Source organism: Hibiscus syriacus, unplaced genomic scaffold, assembly GCF_006381635.1.
Source record: "Hibiscus syriacus cultivar Baekdansim isolate YM2019G1 unplaced genomic scaffold, ASM638163v2 tig00111095_pilon, whole genome shotgun sequence".
NCBI classification, from domain to species: Eukaryota; Viridiplantae; Streptophyta; class Magnoliopsida; order Malvales; family Malvaceae; genus Hibiscus; species Hibiscus syriacus.
The window spans coordinates 1,049,963-1,067,698 of NW_024062980.1; the positions used below are offsets into that span (position 1 = coordinate 1,049,963).

The window sequence follows — 17,736 nt, forward strand, 5'->3', positions numbered from 1 at the left end:
ACTGTTCAAATAGTAATTTACTGTTCAAATAGTAAATTACTATTCATAAAAACATTTTTGGCTCAATTTTAAATTAAAAGAACTTTGAATTATTTTTGTAAATTTTGAATAAATTCAATTAAGTCCAAATACATTTTGTAAATTCAATTCAAGTCCAAAAACCATTTTGCCTTAAATTGTTATATTGAAACATAGTTCAACACATGTCATCAATTTAACGAAGATAATAGTGGAGTGACCATTTTATTACACATCGATAACATTGTGACCAATTTGTTACCTTTGAAACTTCAGTGGGAAAAAACGAAAACTCACTAAAACATTAGTGATCATTAGTATACTTTACCCTATAAATTATTTTAAAATAACATTTAAAATTAACAATCAACACTAATCAAATGAATGAATTAACAAGATTATAAAATATAAAATCTTAATTAGGTTAACAAAAATAAGAGCTTTTTTGCAAATTTTAAAGCTCGAAAGCTTCACAACATTGTTAACCTAATTTATATAATTTCTCATTATTTTAAACTTATTCTAGTAACCAATAAAAACCCGTGTGGTCTAGTTTATATTTCATGGGTGAGTTTAAATTCTCTTTTTTTCTGTGTTATTGTCAGTTTTTGTTTAAATTAATCTGCTGAAACAACAAAAATCATCAACGTCGGATTTGCATCAATTATAACAAGCTTATAAAATACTAAAGAAAATTCCAAGCCAAAAAAAATGTCTAGGTACCCACTGTTCTTCCTCTTCCTCCTTTGTTCCACTCCTTTGATCTTAACTCAACACAATGACGACCCAACACTCAAAACCATGCACGGTTTCTCTGGGTACCCACTTGATGAGCCATCTAATCCTTTTGGTTCATCAGCTTCGGATTCAAGCCCACTTTCAGTTGATGCTCAAGCTCTCCAAAAGCAGGTTCTCTTGATTTTCTCCCGTATCTTTTGATTTTTTTGTGTGTTTTAGGGCTTAATTTTGTGAAATGGGGTTTTCTGTAGATTGATGAGCTATCAACTTTCTCGGATACCCCTGCCCCATCAGTTACTAGGATTCTCTACACTGAGAATGATGTATTGGCTCGCAGGTAATTCGTGTATTCTTATAGTGTTTGTATATTTATCTAATTTAGTATTGTAATGATTTTGAAACAGTGGTGTATTTATGTCATTTTTTTGGGTGTAGTGTTTGTTTTATTGGGTTTTAGTCATATTAAGAGTGGAATTTTACATTGCAGGTAATGAATAGGCATGTTAGTTTCTAATCGATGTTGATCCAACTCTTCATTTTTGTTATAGTAATAATGGTTGACGCTCTTGTTTTATTTATTATGGATATAGAGATATTATCTCAAGGATCCTCCAAATATATAGACTTTGAAAAATCCGAACATTTTTTGTCCAACGTCTACCCTTATCAGCATTGACACATGAATTCGAGTAATATAGCTTGTAATGAAAAGTTATATTTTTCTTTATGAAACAAATAAAAGAGAGAGGAAAATGGGAACTTAGTTTAAGTTGTATTTACAATTATATTCCTAAATTCCGATTGGAGATTTTATCCTTGACGCAGGTGCAATTTCACAGTTCTGGGTGTCATAAACATATATTATGCATTGCAGTTGTGGATGTGCATTTGTGGTGTTATAAGGAATTTGGTTGTGTCCTAGATGTTACATAATGGGTAAAGTGCGATGCAAAAATTACAATTTCCATTGTTTCACGGTCACTGCCCTTTGCATTACATAACGACTGCATTTTAGATCTATGTATACGGTTCAGGTTCAATGAAGTTAAAAGGAACTTGGAACAATGTTGTCCCGTGTGTGTTCTCTGTGAGCTCTAGTAATTTTTCTTTTGTGTTTTTCATGGAATTTCCTTGCAACATTTAATTACAGGTACATAAAAAATTTAATGGGGCTTGCTGGGCTTTCCGTGAGAGAGGATGCTGTCGGTAACATTTTTGGTCGGTGGTAGGTTTGTTCTTCATTTTCTATTGTCGATTTTCCCATCTTACTAAGATTGTTCTCATTATTGTTGATTTCTCATAATTTTAATGCTGCCTTGAATGCTTGATTGATGTTTGATTACTCGAATGCTTGATTATTTCTAAAACGTCATTGATGTTACTCCCAACTCTTCATTGTTTTTCTTTTAATTATTCATATCCTGATGTATGTGGGGACATGGATATGGGATATAAATATAACCTTCCAAGGACCCTCCAAATACCCGGAAAAACTTGAAAATTTTGAACGTACATGTGTTTTCTATTCATTTGTTTGTTTGATTCACTCTACGGATGTAACTATTATGGTTCAAGTGTCAAATATGCTTTATCTTGGTTATTCATTACACTAGGTTGATGATTTGTACCAGTTTCATGTTGTTAATTATCAATGATGGAGGCGATACAATTTTGAAGAATAGCTGGTTGTTCTTGTTTTTTGCTGAGAGCTCAATGATTGATTTTGCTTAACACAGTTTCGTCATGCTGTTGTTATGTAACTGTTGCAATACCTGCTACTGCTCTCACTGTATTTGAATTTGCATTTAATCTTCAAGCTTACATTAATATCAAGACCTTCATTTTTGAAGATGATGTGTTCATTGCTTTGTTTCAATTCTTTGAATGCTTTCTACAATGCAGGGATGGCTATGAACCGGAGCTTACTGCAGTGGCAACAGGTTCTCACATCGATGCTATTCCATATTCTGGGAAATATGATGGCGTTGTTGGTGTTTTAGGTGCAATAGAAGCCATCAATGCACTAAAGAGGTCTAAAAGTTTTCACTGATATGAATTTTTACCTTTACATTCTTCAACCCTAATTTACAGGTCACTTTTTGAAGTATTTGATTCATTAACTAGCAAAACGGAACAATCTTTATGTCGATGAATGTTTATCCTTTTCTATGATCTTTATATTGGGATTATTGCAGGTCCGGGTTCAAACCTAAAAGGTCATTAGAGATAATTTTATTTACTTCTGAAGAGCCGACACGCTTCGGGATTGGCTGTTTGGGAAGGTTAGCAATTTAGCATGACCGAATAGTAGGCTTTCCAGTTTTGAAGATTTATGTTGCTCAAACTATGCTTTTGCGACTTTTTTGAAGTACTCATGTCCAACACCTATATCGACACATTTTCAGATATGGGTATGTGGCCATGAGCCTCCAAGTACTCTCCAAATACATAAAAAAGCATAGACAATGAGTATTCTTGTGTCGGAAATGTATCTGGCACTCACAAATGGGTCTGAGTGACGTAGAACTTCAACATTGTCTCATAGCTAGGGGTTACTTCTTGGCTTATGTTTGAAGTCTCTGATATGTTTTGTCAACATGCAGCCGTTTATTGGCAGGCGGTGAAACACTTGCTGAAGCTTTAAAGACGATGGTTGATGGTCAAAACATATCGTTTCTAGAAGCTGCAAGATCTGCTGGTTATGCAAGAGGTGAAGATGATTTATCCAGTGTGTTTCTGAAGAAAGATAGTTACTCTGCATTTGTAGAGTTGCATATTGAGCAAGGGCCGATTCTCGAGGACGAAGGTATCTCGCTTTCGAATGTAAAGGTTTTCTCTTTCAGACGATATATCAGAATTGGCTAATCCGTTTTATTCCTAAATTCAGTATCTATCGGTATAGTTACTAACATTGCAGCCCCTGCTAGTATAAAAGTAGATTTTGAAGGCAATGGTGGTCATGCGGGTGGCGTCTTGATGCCAGACAGGTGAATATTATCAATACTGACATTTATACTGCTCCGAATATTAAAAGGCCTTTGAAATACAGTGTCTGACACATATTAGGAATTAGTATGACCCTTCAAGAACCTTTTAAATACATGGAAAAACTTGGGGAAAAATTGAACATACCCAGATTAGACACTTAGTCCAAGTAACATAGAGTGACATTCTTATAAACTTGCAGCTTTTGCATTTCATTGATTCTGATTGTTAAAGCATATTTCATATATATATTTATATTCATGTGTACGAGTAATTTGGTATATATAGATTTGGATTTTGTTAGATCATCCGTGTTATACTTTTTTCTATAATTCTTATCAAATCGAAAATATCCATAATCTGTAAATATACCATTAAGCGCAGAAATGATGCTGGACTGGCAGCTGCTGAGCTGATGCTAGCTGTTGAGAATCATGTAATGGGTTCTGGATCAATTGATACTGTTGGTACAGTAGGTAAGTACGACGATAATATTTTCATGCTTTGGTTGTTCGATCTTGTACAAAAATTCTTTTGCACTAAATGAAGCTTCTGATTTTGTTAAACTTATCTATTGTTTTACCAGGGATTTTGGAGCTTCACCCAGGAGCAATCAACAGCATCCCTAGTAAAGCACACCTTGAAATCGGTATGTATCATGCCATGTTACTCGGATTCGGTTGTGTCAAACCTGTGTATGCTCATTTTTTTAAAGTTCATTGTATTTGGAGAAAATCCTTAGATGATCATATCACTATACTTATAGCTTGACCTCGGCGTAATAATAACTTGATCTAATTCAATTTTTTCTGAGTTTAATCCTAGTAGCTTGCCAGTGTGTTGTATATACACCCTAGTCCAAGTAACATAAGATAGAACCATTGTTAATTTGTATTTACTAATTCATATGCATCAGGTCTGACCTGGCTTTTAAACAATCTGGACTGTATCTAGATTACTCTTCTGATAATCCATTATGTTTTCGCTTCTTATTAGATGTACGAGATATTGATGAAGACCGTAGAAATGCTGTTATTAAGAAAATCCATAATTCTGCAAAAGCAATTGCCAAAAAGCGCTATGTCACCTTATCAGAATTCAAGATCATAAATCAGGACCCACCAGCTCATTCTGAAAAATCAATAATCGAAGCAACGGAAGCCGCATCTAAAGAGCTGAAGCTAACGCGAAAGTATATGGTCAGCAGAGCTTACCATGACTCGCTGTTTATGGCAAGGTAAGGGGATGTTACTTAGCAACTAAATCTTTTGCTAGCTTGAAAACTATATGCTTAACACAGAGCCGAAGTTCCAGTTCCTGACACTTTGAAGAATTATTCGAACATGTAAACCATGCTGTTTTGATATCTTATAGATCTTAAATTTTAGGAGAATAACTGGAGAGAACATTCAATCTTAGCATCCCTAGATATTGATTTGTTTTGAATACTGGGCTTGCTCAATTTCACTAGACCATATTATCTTTAGATGGCTCTTGGGAATTCATGTCCTCCCAGAAAGGTTTCGGGATTCTCATTAGGCATGAGTGTAAACAAGTCAAGTCGAACTCAAGCTGAACTCGGAACTCAAGGACTGAAGCGCACAATTCCAACTCGATCTGGTTTCGCCCTTAGAGCTCGAATTTGGTACTAGATAAAAATTGAACTTTTCAAGCTAGCTCTAGTAAGTTTGTTTACCTAGAAACAAACTTCACTCTATTATCACGCATGGCTTCAAGCTCGATTCTTTGTGCTAAACTCTAATTGATATTCTTCAACACTAATTAAATAGTGTGATTAGGTATGCCAGCTATTCGAGTAAACATTAGGATAGTAAAATTTGGCTTGCTCAATAGCTAGAGCTTGACTTGATAATTTCAAAGCCAGGTTCGAGTTTTTTTATTTATTTTTTCTGGGAGTTGAACCCGAGTAGCTTGTAAGTAGAGATTAGCATGAATGTCTGCATACAGAAGAAAAGCTACCGATTCCAGATTTGGAACCTTTACCTGAGTATTAGCTTCCGTTTTAAGGAAAAGCCATGATTGAAGGATTAGTCATAATACGGACGATTTTACTATGAATACGTATAAAACATGTCAATGGATTCACAATTTCATATCCACCATGATTATATACTGTAATTAGATTCTGATATTTGAATTCTATATTTTTCCAGGATATCTCCGATGGGCATGATATTTATTCCCTGTTACAAAGGTAAGATCCGCCTAATAATATCATGTATTCGGCACTCACATTCAAGTCCGATTAACACGCCTTTTAACCGTAGTACGTGGACTGCCTAGATTCTTGAACTGCATTCGAGCAATTGTATTGAACATATTAAAATGCATTGTTATTTGCAGGATACAGCCATAAGCCTGAAGAATATGCTTCACCTAAGGATATAGAAAATGGGGTGAAGGTATTAGCTTTAACCTTGGCCAAGTTGTCTCTGAGTTGATATGTTGTAACATAGTTTTTATAGTTTAAGGCTACATTATTTCAATAAATGGCTCTGTCATGAACAATTGCATTTTGTTTTCAAAGTTAACTTTGTATCATGTTTGAGAATACATTTTCAATGATATGGAGAACTCTTAAAATTTAGTATTTTTTTAGTATAATTATCGGTATCTGATCTATTAATTACTTAATCTGGATCGGATAATGTGTAGCCTAACTAGAGTTTTGATGAATTCTTAATACAAAACATGGCAAGTTAGGTTGAAAATGATATGCAAAGAAAAAGCCTGAAAAAGGTTTTTTTTTTTAAAAAAAAATCGAGCACGATAATAACAATAATTTTTTGGATTAATGGATTCTTAATTTATTCGCCCAGGACGACGTAAATTCCATCGAGAAATTTTTGATAAATTACTAAATTTATCACTCATCTTTCTTTTCAATTCTATTTTTAACTATTCAAGCTTTAGAATTTTCAATTTCACAGCTGAATTTTACCTATTAAAATTTTTTGACCACTCCTTTATTTTCTCAATAACAGTTGATGATGTGATTTAATTTTTATTAATATATAATGATAATATGATTTTTTTATTAATATTTTAATTATGATATGTAAGATATAAAATAAAAATCCATGTAGGATTTTAAAAAATTGTTAAGTTTTACCCCAAATTTTAATTCCAAAATCTCAAACCCCAACTCATTAGTTTTGATCTTAAATCTCAAATCTTAAACTCCAAACTTCAAACTCAAGTTCATACCCTCATTCTCGTTGTCTCCCTCCCCAAAACTTCATTGGTATCTCTCTCTTTAGATCCGTCCCAAAAGATGTAGAGATTTTGTGTTATTTTCTAAAATGAGGATCCTAACATATTTTATAATAAGACGAAATTGTACTTCAGATCATTCCTAAAAGATGTGAAAATCCTATATTACTTTTTAAAATGATACTCTTAACCGATTTTATAATAAGACGAAATTATAAAATATCAAAATTTATCCTATTGTAATTGTTTTGCAAAATTAAAAATTTCAAACATATAAAATCTTTTTCTTCACTAAATTATCTTCACACGTGCATAAAGAAACTATTAATTTTAAGTTAACAGATTTTTCAAATTATGAACTCTAATTTTTGATATTATATGAGATATCATACTAATGGAGCGGCCTCTCTCTCCCCCCAAACCCTGAACATCTCCCACTGACACCACCTTCTCTTGAACCCTCGTCAGTTTTAGAAATCATAGTCAATAAGAAAGAAAACAAACAGTAAAAGATTTGTGAACGAGAAACACAATTCATTGAGTGAATGAATGATGAATGACCTTTGGGGGTGGGTTCATTTTAGGATGGTCTGCAGCTATGGTGATTTCAATCATAAAATCAAGGGAAAAACCATGCTCATTTGAGGTGAGAGATCCAGAAATATTTTTTTAAGGTGGTCACACATATGTTAAAAACACATAATTTTTAAACGAGATAGTACAAATAAAATTTTAGGATGGGCATCTTCCGTAAAATAAGTAATAAATCGAAAAAAAATTAGATTTCAGGGTTGACATTAAAAATTTCAGGATATACATGTAATCGAATAAAAATCAGATTTCACGATGGGTACGTGCTTCGCCACTCGTCATTTGCATCCAATGAAGCCACTTTTCTTCTAAAATTCATGCCATGGGGAAAACAAATAAAGGTTTGAAAATGGTGATTTGCACACTGCCTTTTGCTGCTAGAAGCAGTTTCATCATTGCCAACATGGTGGTTTGATAAGAAGCATCGTCGGAGAAGAAAATTGTTTGTTTAAGTGACCAAAACAGGAGTATAAATAAAGTTGAGTGACGAATTAAACAATTTTCCCTAAATAATTTTATGAACATTCATACGTGATAAATTGTGATTGGCTGAAGTACCACCTACATCCCGAAGCAGTGTAAAAATTTATAATAATAATAGAGTAAATTACACTCTTACTAATTGAACTTTACTTTCTCTCCTATTTCACTCACTGTACTTTTAATTTTTTTAATTTGCTCACTAAATTTTACACATTGAATTTTTTTGCTCATTCTAAGATGATGTGGATTTTTTTATTATTTTTCTCATATGATGTTTCATGTTTTATTAATATTTTTAATACCAAATATGAATAAAATAAAAATAAATTTGAAAATTACAATTATACCCTTAAATTATCCTAAATTCTAAACCCCAAATTACAACACCACCCACCATCACCCTTGACAATTTCACCTTTCCACCGACGATCATCCTTCCACCGGTGAATGGTCACCTATGCTCTTCACTCTCTTATTCATCTCTCACGACCCTCAACCATGGCATCCCTTAAAAATGATAGCAACCAATCAACACAACCATGACAACCCCTAAAAACATATCCAAATCAAGCAAACAAATGATAGCAACCAATCAACACAAATGATAGCAACCACGGCAATGTTGCCAAAAATTTTTAGAAAAAAGGGCAAAGAAATCAAAAAAGGAAGAATAAAGACCTTTACCTTCGGGTTTTCAAATGGGACAGATCCGGTGATCGGATGACAGATTCGAACGGTGAGAAGTGACGCTATGACGAAGGGACTAACATATCTCCATTTGAGCTCCATCCAACGACAGTCAATGGATATCAAAGAGAGGGAAGTCAGATTATTTCAATACAATTTCGTTAACATCAGGGCATTTTTCGATGAAACTAAGGGTAGATTCGTGTTCATGAGGTAAAAAATGTTTGGAATGGAAAATTTGAGGCTCAATGGCCACCGAAGACCACTGCAACAACCGCCATCGACGGCTCTAACCCACTGCTGTAGTTGAAACATGAATGTGAGGGGTGAGAATTTTAGTTTTAGGTTTTGGGGTATAGTTTAATATTTTTTAAATTTATTTATTTATTACAATCCTAAATAAATATTAAAAAATTAATAAAAATATGACATGTAATATGAAAAAATAATAAAATAATTCATATCATCAATAAGTGAGTAAAAAAATTCAATGTTTAAAGTTTAATGAGCAAATTGAAAAACTTAAAAGTACGACGAGTGAAATAAAAAAGAGAGTAAAATTTAGTGAGTAATGTGTAGTGTACCCATAATAATAATATCTCACATGATTCGACCTCCAACTGTAAATCATCACTAATATTATGTTTTAGTTTCATTTTGGTCACCAATCTTTAAAAACTTAACGATGTTATTGACGTGTCACCATAAAATGATGTCACGCCACAATTGAAAAAATAAAAATTTATCATATCAATGGTTCTATTTATTTAATGACGAGTAACCAAAACGAAACATAAGTGATGTGATTATTTTGAAAAATTATAATTATATAATCAAAATGAAATTAAAATAATAATTCAGTCACTATATATATATATATATGTAGTCTACCCTTGGTATATTTAAATATAAACTATTTATTTATTAAATATCATAGATATATATTTTATATATAAAATATTTGACAAAATCTAACGTATATTAAATTAATTATCATATTGAAATTAAAGCAACAACACATGTGGTTCCACTTTCACCAAACCTACCATTTTTATTTTATTTTATTTTTGTTATCCTCCTTATTTTAAGATTTCATTTTGATTGATTAGAACTGATTAATTTCACAAATCTAATTTTAATGGATAAATCTTTTAATAATAATTTTTGACTTTGCTTAATCGTTTTTCAACCCTACACTTAACAATTTTTTGATCTTTTAAAAGTGAAAGGAAAATAATGAAAAACAAAAAACGTGAATGTTTTCGTCCTCTGCTCTGAAAAAAAAATGATGTCCTCCGATGAATCGTCGGTTAAGGCTGGCTGATCGATCTCCATTATCTCGCCGATCCAATTTTTTTTTAAAAGTCCATTTTTTTATTCTCTCACGTCGCAATGGATGAAACGCTCTTCGATCTAATGGAGTTTTTGAAGAAACCTACGATAACCGAAACATTCGTAGACATTTTGCTATGCGCGGTGCCTATATGGCTCGCCGTGATGATCGGGCTCGTCATCGGCTGGTCTTGGCGGCCTAGGTGGACCAGCTTGGTTTTTCTAGGTCTCCGGTCTAAGTTCCGGTTCATTTGGACCGCTCCTTCTGGTTTCGGTGCCCGCCGTCTTGGCTCGCTTTCACTACTCCTCCCGGGTTCGGTTCTCGCCGTCTCTGGCTCGCCTTCACCGCTCTATCCGTTTTCCGCGCGGTTTTCTCTAATTTCGTGAAATGGAGAGCCAGAAAATCGACCAGTGGAGCTTCAAATTCGGCCGTCCCCTTGCAACCCTCGTCGCCTACGGTGAGGGTTTCGCCGGAAGGAGCGGCTGGTACTGTCAGGTTAGTGTTATTTATACTGTTTTAGGTTTTTTGTATTTATGTGATTGAAAATGTCCTTTATTGCTATTTTTTTCTTAGGTAAATAGTATGCTGGTTGGTTCGTTTATTAATCGATACGATATGAATCGAGGTAAATATAAATGAAGCTTTCTAACTGAACTTAAAGTTCCACTTAATTATGAAAACGGGGTCATGAGAAAACTGATAGCTCAAAAGCTTTAAGGTATAGTTATTAGTTATTACTTGGCATTTTGGTCATTAATATAGAAGCTTTTGTAAAACCTAAGTGAAGAATTTGTATGGTTCTTATGGTTAGGAATCTATTCAGGATAGTTGGCGAAGAAATCGACTGGGTGTTCATCCAGAGATACTTTCCTTCAGCTAATGTCATTTATTCTCTTAAAGCTTACTCTAAGGGGTGTATGGTTCACCGAGTATTACTTAGCACTACAGGGATATGTTAAATTACCATGTTTGGTTAATTTGTCTAGGATGTAAGGTTTTATTGTTTGGTTGACACATTGTGAAATTACCTTAGAAAGCATTTCCTACTAAATTAACCTTGTTATGGAATTGTTTTTTAAAAAAGTTTAGCTCCTTCAACTTTAATTAGAATATATGGATATGGAAGTTCATGGAGCTCTTCTATTAAACTTTATTTTCATTTTTGTTTAAAAAAAATCTTAATCTTGTTTTCAAGATGGTATTATTATAATTAGCACAAACCTTTATTTCATATTTTGAATAGATCGGTCTCGATTTTTTCACTACAATTTTTTCTTTCTATTAAAACTATTTTAGATAATTTTTTAATTCGGTTAATATAGTATATATTTATATTAAATGTGATGACTAATAATTTTATCTATTTTTTTATTACTGTATTTAGTTAAAATATATTATAATCATTATAAAAATATATATACTTAATATATAAAAAATATCATAAAATGAAGGAATAAAATTGACCAAAATTATTAAAAAGAAGGGTAGAACTTTCATAAAATGACGATTACCTTGGTAATCGTCCGGTATTCTAAGGCATTGATGTATTGATATTACACTCTATACCAAATGGTGGTAATCTTTTTCCGTAATCTAACATTTCCCTGAAAAATGTAAGATAATCTGAAACAAATGGCCCCTAATGGTAGGACAGGTGATTTGTAGTTCAAGTTACTAATATCAAATTGTTCTTAAAAGGCTTAGCTAATCTATAGAATTTAGTAAGGTTTAACTGTACCATTTGGGGCTAGTTTTATGAGAACACTGTCTATATGACTTCAGTATTTAGTATGCAGAGTAATATTTAGCATGCCTCAAATCATTACATTAAATTCATCAAAATGTAGGATTGTTAAATTTTAAGAGTGAAAAACTGGTGATCGGTTATATGTTGAATATTTTAGGATCACCCTTTTTCCTTTTGGTTCTTAGGCAGGCTGATGTCCTGGTATTGGGTAAGGGGGACCGGGGTGTAGAATCCCTGCCTTGCAGAAAATCCATTTTCTAGGGAGCTGGGTGAACAATCTGGTCAAGCCTCAGGTTCATTTAAGCATCATCCTTAAGGTATAGGGGAGTGAGCAAACTGAGCTTGTCAAGAAATAGTTGGGAAAAAGCTTATATTTGGTCGAATTATACCAGATGAAACTAATTGTGGGATTGATGTGGATTGTGGAAAACCTTAGAATTATTTAACAAATTTGTTTGTCATAGTTGGGGTCAAAAGAATTTTCAATGTTGTTACCATGTTTCATGACTTTTCTAGAACAAGGTTGAACTAAGATATCTTAGTTACATTTAATTAACGCCAAAGGAAAGTATTTTATATCGATAGGTTTTAAATGCCAAAAGATTTAAATATTCAAGCTGTTAAGTTATCAGATGTCATTTGTTGCACTTATCTGCTGAATGGAAAATATCCTAACATGTTTTGGCTATATGATTAAAGAGAATTTCCCTCTTCCGTGTTATTGCCAGTGCAGGCACGTTTAACTTTCATTTTCTGAAAGGTCATTGTAATTTTGATATTAAAATAATTTTTGTGTGTGCTTTCATAATATTACTTTTTTAATGTCATCGGTAAAGCATATTAGTTGCTGCAGTAATTATAACCTTGTGTTACTACTGGCATGATTTTCTTGCTTGAGTTTGTTCATGATTGGTGCCTATTTCTTTACAGCTCTAGCAGTAAAGCTGAAGAAAGACAACAGGACATTGTCACCGAGAATGACTTAGCTCACCTCTTATATTTACTCAAAGGGAAGGAAGGGGAGATGGAATGGCAACATATGATGGAAAAGACTACCCCAAATATGTCATACCAAGCATGGCGCCATGAGCCGGAGGTAGCTCTCTGATTATTGATGTGCTTCCAATATCGCATTGCCATGGTATCTAGGATTTGTAAAGTTAAACTTTCCTCGTAAAAAAATATAATTTTAGGAAGAAGTTACTATTTTTTTTCGTTTTTCTCTCTCTCCTTTAGGCTATAAGAGAGAAAGAGAGGTGGGATGGAATTTGGGAGATCCCTACAGTTTACTTTCCTGTGATCTTTAATGGTTTTAAGCATTCTACGATTATTTGTTATCTTTTGAGCATCATATTCCATTAATTCCTTTGATATGTTGAGAGTTGCTATGAAACTTGTAGGATCTTACTCTAATAAGTCAAACTTGCAACATAAAAAGTTATAGTTTTAGAACATTACTGATTTTTCCCTCTCCGAGGAAAGAGAACAAATATGGGGTGCAATTTGGGAGACCCCTGCAGTTTAATTTCCTGTGATCTTGAATGGTTTCCAGCTTTTTGCATCGCTTTGAGATCTTGTGATGTCACATTCCGTTATTCATGTGGCATTTGATTTATGGCAGAACTTTTAGGTTTTTTTTTGTTTGTTTTTTTTAAATTTTCAAATTTCCAGAGGTTTATTAGAGCAATGCAAAATGTCAAATTGCTTTACATAATACTTAACTATTTCTTTGTGTTTGTTTTTCTTAGATGGAATTCCATGTTTGATCATGCATACATGATGGTCATATTGCCACAACGTGTATTACTTACGGCGATTTTATTTACAGAATGCCCCTGCAATTTACCGTAGTAGAACTGTCTTTGAGGATGCAACTCCAGAGTTGGTCAGAGATTTCTTCTGGGATGATGAGTTTCGGCCACAGTGGGACACAATGCTTTATATGTTAAAATCTTAGAGGAGTGCCCTCGTACAGGGACAATGATTGTCCACTGGATAAAAAAGGTAGTGGAAATTTATTTTTTACTGATGGTTGTGGAGTCATGAGCTTCAAAGTGTGTTTCGTATTTAAGACTTTATATGGACTTACATTCCTTGGCTTGTTTCATCTTTTTGCAGTTCCCCTTTTTCTGTAGCGATCGAGAGTACATAATCGCTCGAAGAATATGGGAGGCTGGAAATGCTTACTATTGTGTGACAAAGGTACAAGCTCTAACTATGTTGCTCAACCTTTTATTTTTCCTGAAATACTCGTGTCTAACACTTTTGTCCAACATACCTCCAAGTAGGGATGAGCATGGGACCCCAACCCGACAGGTTCCGACCCAACCAGACCCGATCGGTCGGATTTTTTTTTTAAAAATTCGGGTTCGGGTTGGGTTTTTTTAAATGTGATGTTTGGGTCGAGTTCGGGTTTAGGGTGAAAAACCCCGACCCGACTCGACCCAAAAATATATATAATTTTACCTTATATATTTAGAATAATTACAATAATACCCCTCTATATATTATTTTTTTTCAATTAAGTCACTGTTTTTATTGAATAAAAATATATTTTTTATTATTTCGGGTCGGGTCGGGTCTCGGGTGGAGGACTCCTTGTTCTCGGGTTGGGTCAGGTGGACCAAAAACCCGACCCATTCCCATCCCTACCTCCAAGCATCCTCTAAATACATGGGAAAAAATCTGACCATATTTACGTCAAATATATACCCATTCAACACTTACACTCATGTCGAATATGTATTCATTCCAAATGCATGAAAATTTTGGGAAAAATTGAACTTACCTTTGTCAGATTCGAATTCGTCATTCACTCCAGGTCCTGGTAACATGGCTTCTAAAGATGCTTGAGCCTGTTTTAATGTCGTGTGTATCATGGTTCAAGGCTTCAAGCTTGTGGGAAGAAGTAAAATTATTATATCGTATGGAGTGTGTTCTTTTCTTGCATGAGGGTGCTAAAACAAGCTATAAAACGTTTTCAGGGGGTGCCATATCCTGGTTTGCAGAAGCGCGACAAGCCAAGACGTGTGGAGCTTTATTTTTCAAGTTGGGTTATCAGGGCCGGTAAGACTTTTTCAGTCAACTTATCGATTTTATAGCAGCATAACATCGGACACTGTTGGCAATGGTCTCATATTTGTCATCTGATTCGTGATGCAGTGGAGTCCAGAAAAGGAGAGGGGCAGATGACTGCTTGTGAGGTTGCTCTTGTACATTACGAAGACATGGGGATCCCGAAAGATGTGGCAAAATTGGGCGTTCGTCATGGGATGTGGGGAACTGTTAAGAAATTGCACTGCGGCATGAGGGCATACCAGAATGCGAGGAAAACTGACACTTCCTTGTCGAGATGCGCTCTGATGGCAAGAATTACCACGAAAACTTCTCCCAACGAGAGCACGGATTCCGGGGAATATGAGAAGGAAGAGACGAGGGTTAGGAGGAAGCAGCATGATTGGAAATGGATCGCCATAGGTGGAACCGTAGCTTTGGTTTTAGGACTCCATTCAGGAATAATTGGGAAGGCATTGTTACTTGGAGCAGGGAAGAGAATCGCCCGACGGTGAGAGTTGTTTTCCGGTGACGAACTTGTTACTTTTATATAGTTTTTAAAGAGCCTATAATAAGCTATTAACATAGTTTGAAAATAATTCAGATATTCATTATTTATTATGTTTAGCCTCGAAGCATTTTATTTGCTTAAAACTATCTTGAATATTCTGGCAATATTGCGACTCAATTATGCACACAAAAATATTAGTAAAGTGGCATAATATTTTATAAGTTATATTACGTGATATGTGAAAATGATATTTTTGATGTATTAAGTTGATTTAAGTATAAATCGTATAGTTGGTGGTCAAGTATAATCAGATTCTATCTTTGGTAAATGGTTGTTTGTCGACAGGATTATGTAGTGAAGCTACCTGTAAGATAATTTGGTTCGTTCTTCACTCTTTTATCACTTCGTAAAACAGAGTTTTAACGAGATTATTGGGTTCTTTTGATATTTGTTATTCTCAATGAAAGGGTTTTTATTTTTTACATGTTTGAGTCTAATATTTTTGTCTCTAATTTTCTCTATATATGAAATCCCGTTATCATATATAGGGTAGGATATACTTACACAATGTAAATTTTTTTTAATTTTACACAGATTTAAGACTGTTGGATGAGTGAAAATAAATAACTCAGATTAACAGTAGGATATGAGAATATATTCACTTGAAAAAAAAACAATGAGTCAATTGAGTCATTTATTTTCACTCATCTAATAATCCTAAATCTATGTAAAATTAAAAAATTTAAAAAATTCTACCAAATCCAAATATTCTACCAAATGTTATCAAACTAGATTCTATTTGATTCATGTTCATTGTATCGTAATATTTTTAACAGTTATATATATATATATATATATATATATATATATATATATATATATATATATATTGTAAATTAAATGTTCAATATTTAAATTATCAGTTTTGATTCATTTTAATATATAAATTTTTAATTTTTTAAAATTATATCTAACATTTAGTTTTTATTCCATAATATTCCGTTGTTAAAATCTTAACGACGGAGGTGACATAACATTTTTTTAATAATTTTCTTTATTTTTAAATAATTATTTATGTTATTATTCCGTTAAATAGTTTAGTTTCTTTTTTTTTTTCAAAAGGATTAATTGCAGTTCGGCAAATACATTACACTAAATTCACCAAACATGACCCAAAGCAATTTATTTTCTTATAAATAAGAGAACCCCGACACATATTATAACAAAAAACAAATTGATAATAAATAAATAGATAAATGGGGCTAAAAGAGATTTTAATCACACAGGCAGCTGGTGCATGGGTCTCATCAACATGCAAATATAGAAAAGAACCCCATGGTCATGCCTTTGATGTTTTGGAGGAGAGTTTAAATGTTAAAACTCATAGGATTAAATTGCGGTTGGGGTGTACACCGCGGATGCGGTTGTGGTGTCGCGGTTACGGACGCTATAGACATTTTATAACGTGTAATAACTGTTGTGGGCATGATTTTTTTTTAAATACACTATTTTTAAAACATTGTATTTATGCATTCTTCATTCATATTTTAATATTATAATATTAATATACTCTTTTATATATTTTATTTTAAAATAAAAATCAAATTCTATGTATATATAATTTCCTTAAAAACAATTACATATTATGCAAATATTATTATACTATATAATAGATAATAACAACCATAATATTAATAAATTGCATATAAACAATCCAATATTAATATATATATATATATAGATATATAAATGTTCTCATATTTTAACATGAAAAAGTTCATTTTACACAATTTACAAAGGAAAAAAATATATAAAATACAAAAACAATAATCTATTTTTTTAATAATGCATCATCAAACTAAATTAAGTAGAAGATCTAAATTACCATTGTCTTAGTTTTGATTTATCCTCATTTTAATGAAAAAATATCATATTATGTACATCATACGATGCATAATTGATAAGAAACACGTGATATAATAAATAAAGCTTGAGGTGAATAATATGTATTTGGTTGGAGGACTCAACAATGAATCAAGCCATTCTTAATTGTTTGAGTTACCATGTATCAATCAATAGTTTCAAATAGATTAATGTTTTGTAACTTTTAATAGGAAGGGACTTAACAAAACAATACTCTATAGTTAGAGAACAATTTATATACTTCTCCTAAAATTTAATTGGTGTTTCATTAAAAGAAAAATATGAAAAAAAATATGAAAAAAAATAATAATAATATATATATATATATATCTTGTGTAACATGTGAGAAGAGTTATACCATACATAAGTATAATAAAGAGATAAAATTACAAGGGAAAACTATGCCAATAGTTCTTTTTATTTTGATTTCAC

The 17,736-nt window shown here is 32.8% G+C and overlaps 1 protein-coding gene and 1 pseudogene across 2 annotated transcripts; both read left to right on the plus strand.

The window, feature by feature from the left end:
• Window positions 1-647: 647 nt before the first annotated feature.
• LOC120152858 (ureidoglycolate hydrolase-like) lies at window positions 648-6,241 on the plus strand. Of its 2 annotated transcripts, XM_039164970.1 has the most exons (12): window positions 650-927; window positions 1,008-1,093; window positions 1,907-1,981; window positions 2,659-2,787; window positions 2,952-3,038; window positions 3,360-3,565; window positions 3,644-3,743; window positions 4,126-4,217; window positions 4,328-4,390; window positions 4,738-4,978; window positions 5,916-5,956; window positions 6,106-6,241. In XM_039164970.1, exons 1-12 carry the CDS (start codon window positions 730-732, stop codon window positions 6,201-6,203), a joined length of 1,416 nt encoding a protein of 471 aa, XP_039020901.1. In that variant the 5' UTR covers window positions 650-729; the 3' UTR covers window positions 6,204-6,241. The 2 variants fall into 2 exon arrangements, with proteins under 2 accessions (XP_039020902.1, XP_039020901.1); XM_039164971.1 differs by lacking the exon at window positions 1,907-1,981 and having other exon boundaries at window positions 648-927; window positions 6,106-6,209.
• A 3,743-nt stretch (window positions 6,242-9,984) lies between these two features.
• On the plus strand, window positions 9,985-15,524 carry LOC120152859 (annotated as a pseudogene).
• Window positions 15,525-17,736: the final 2,212 nt, after the last annotated feature.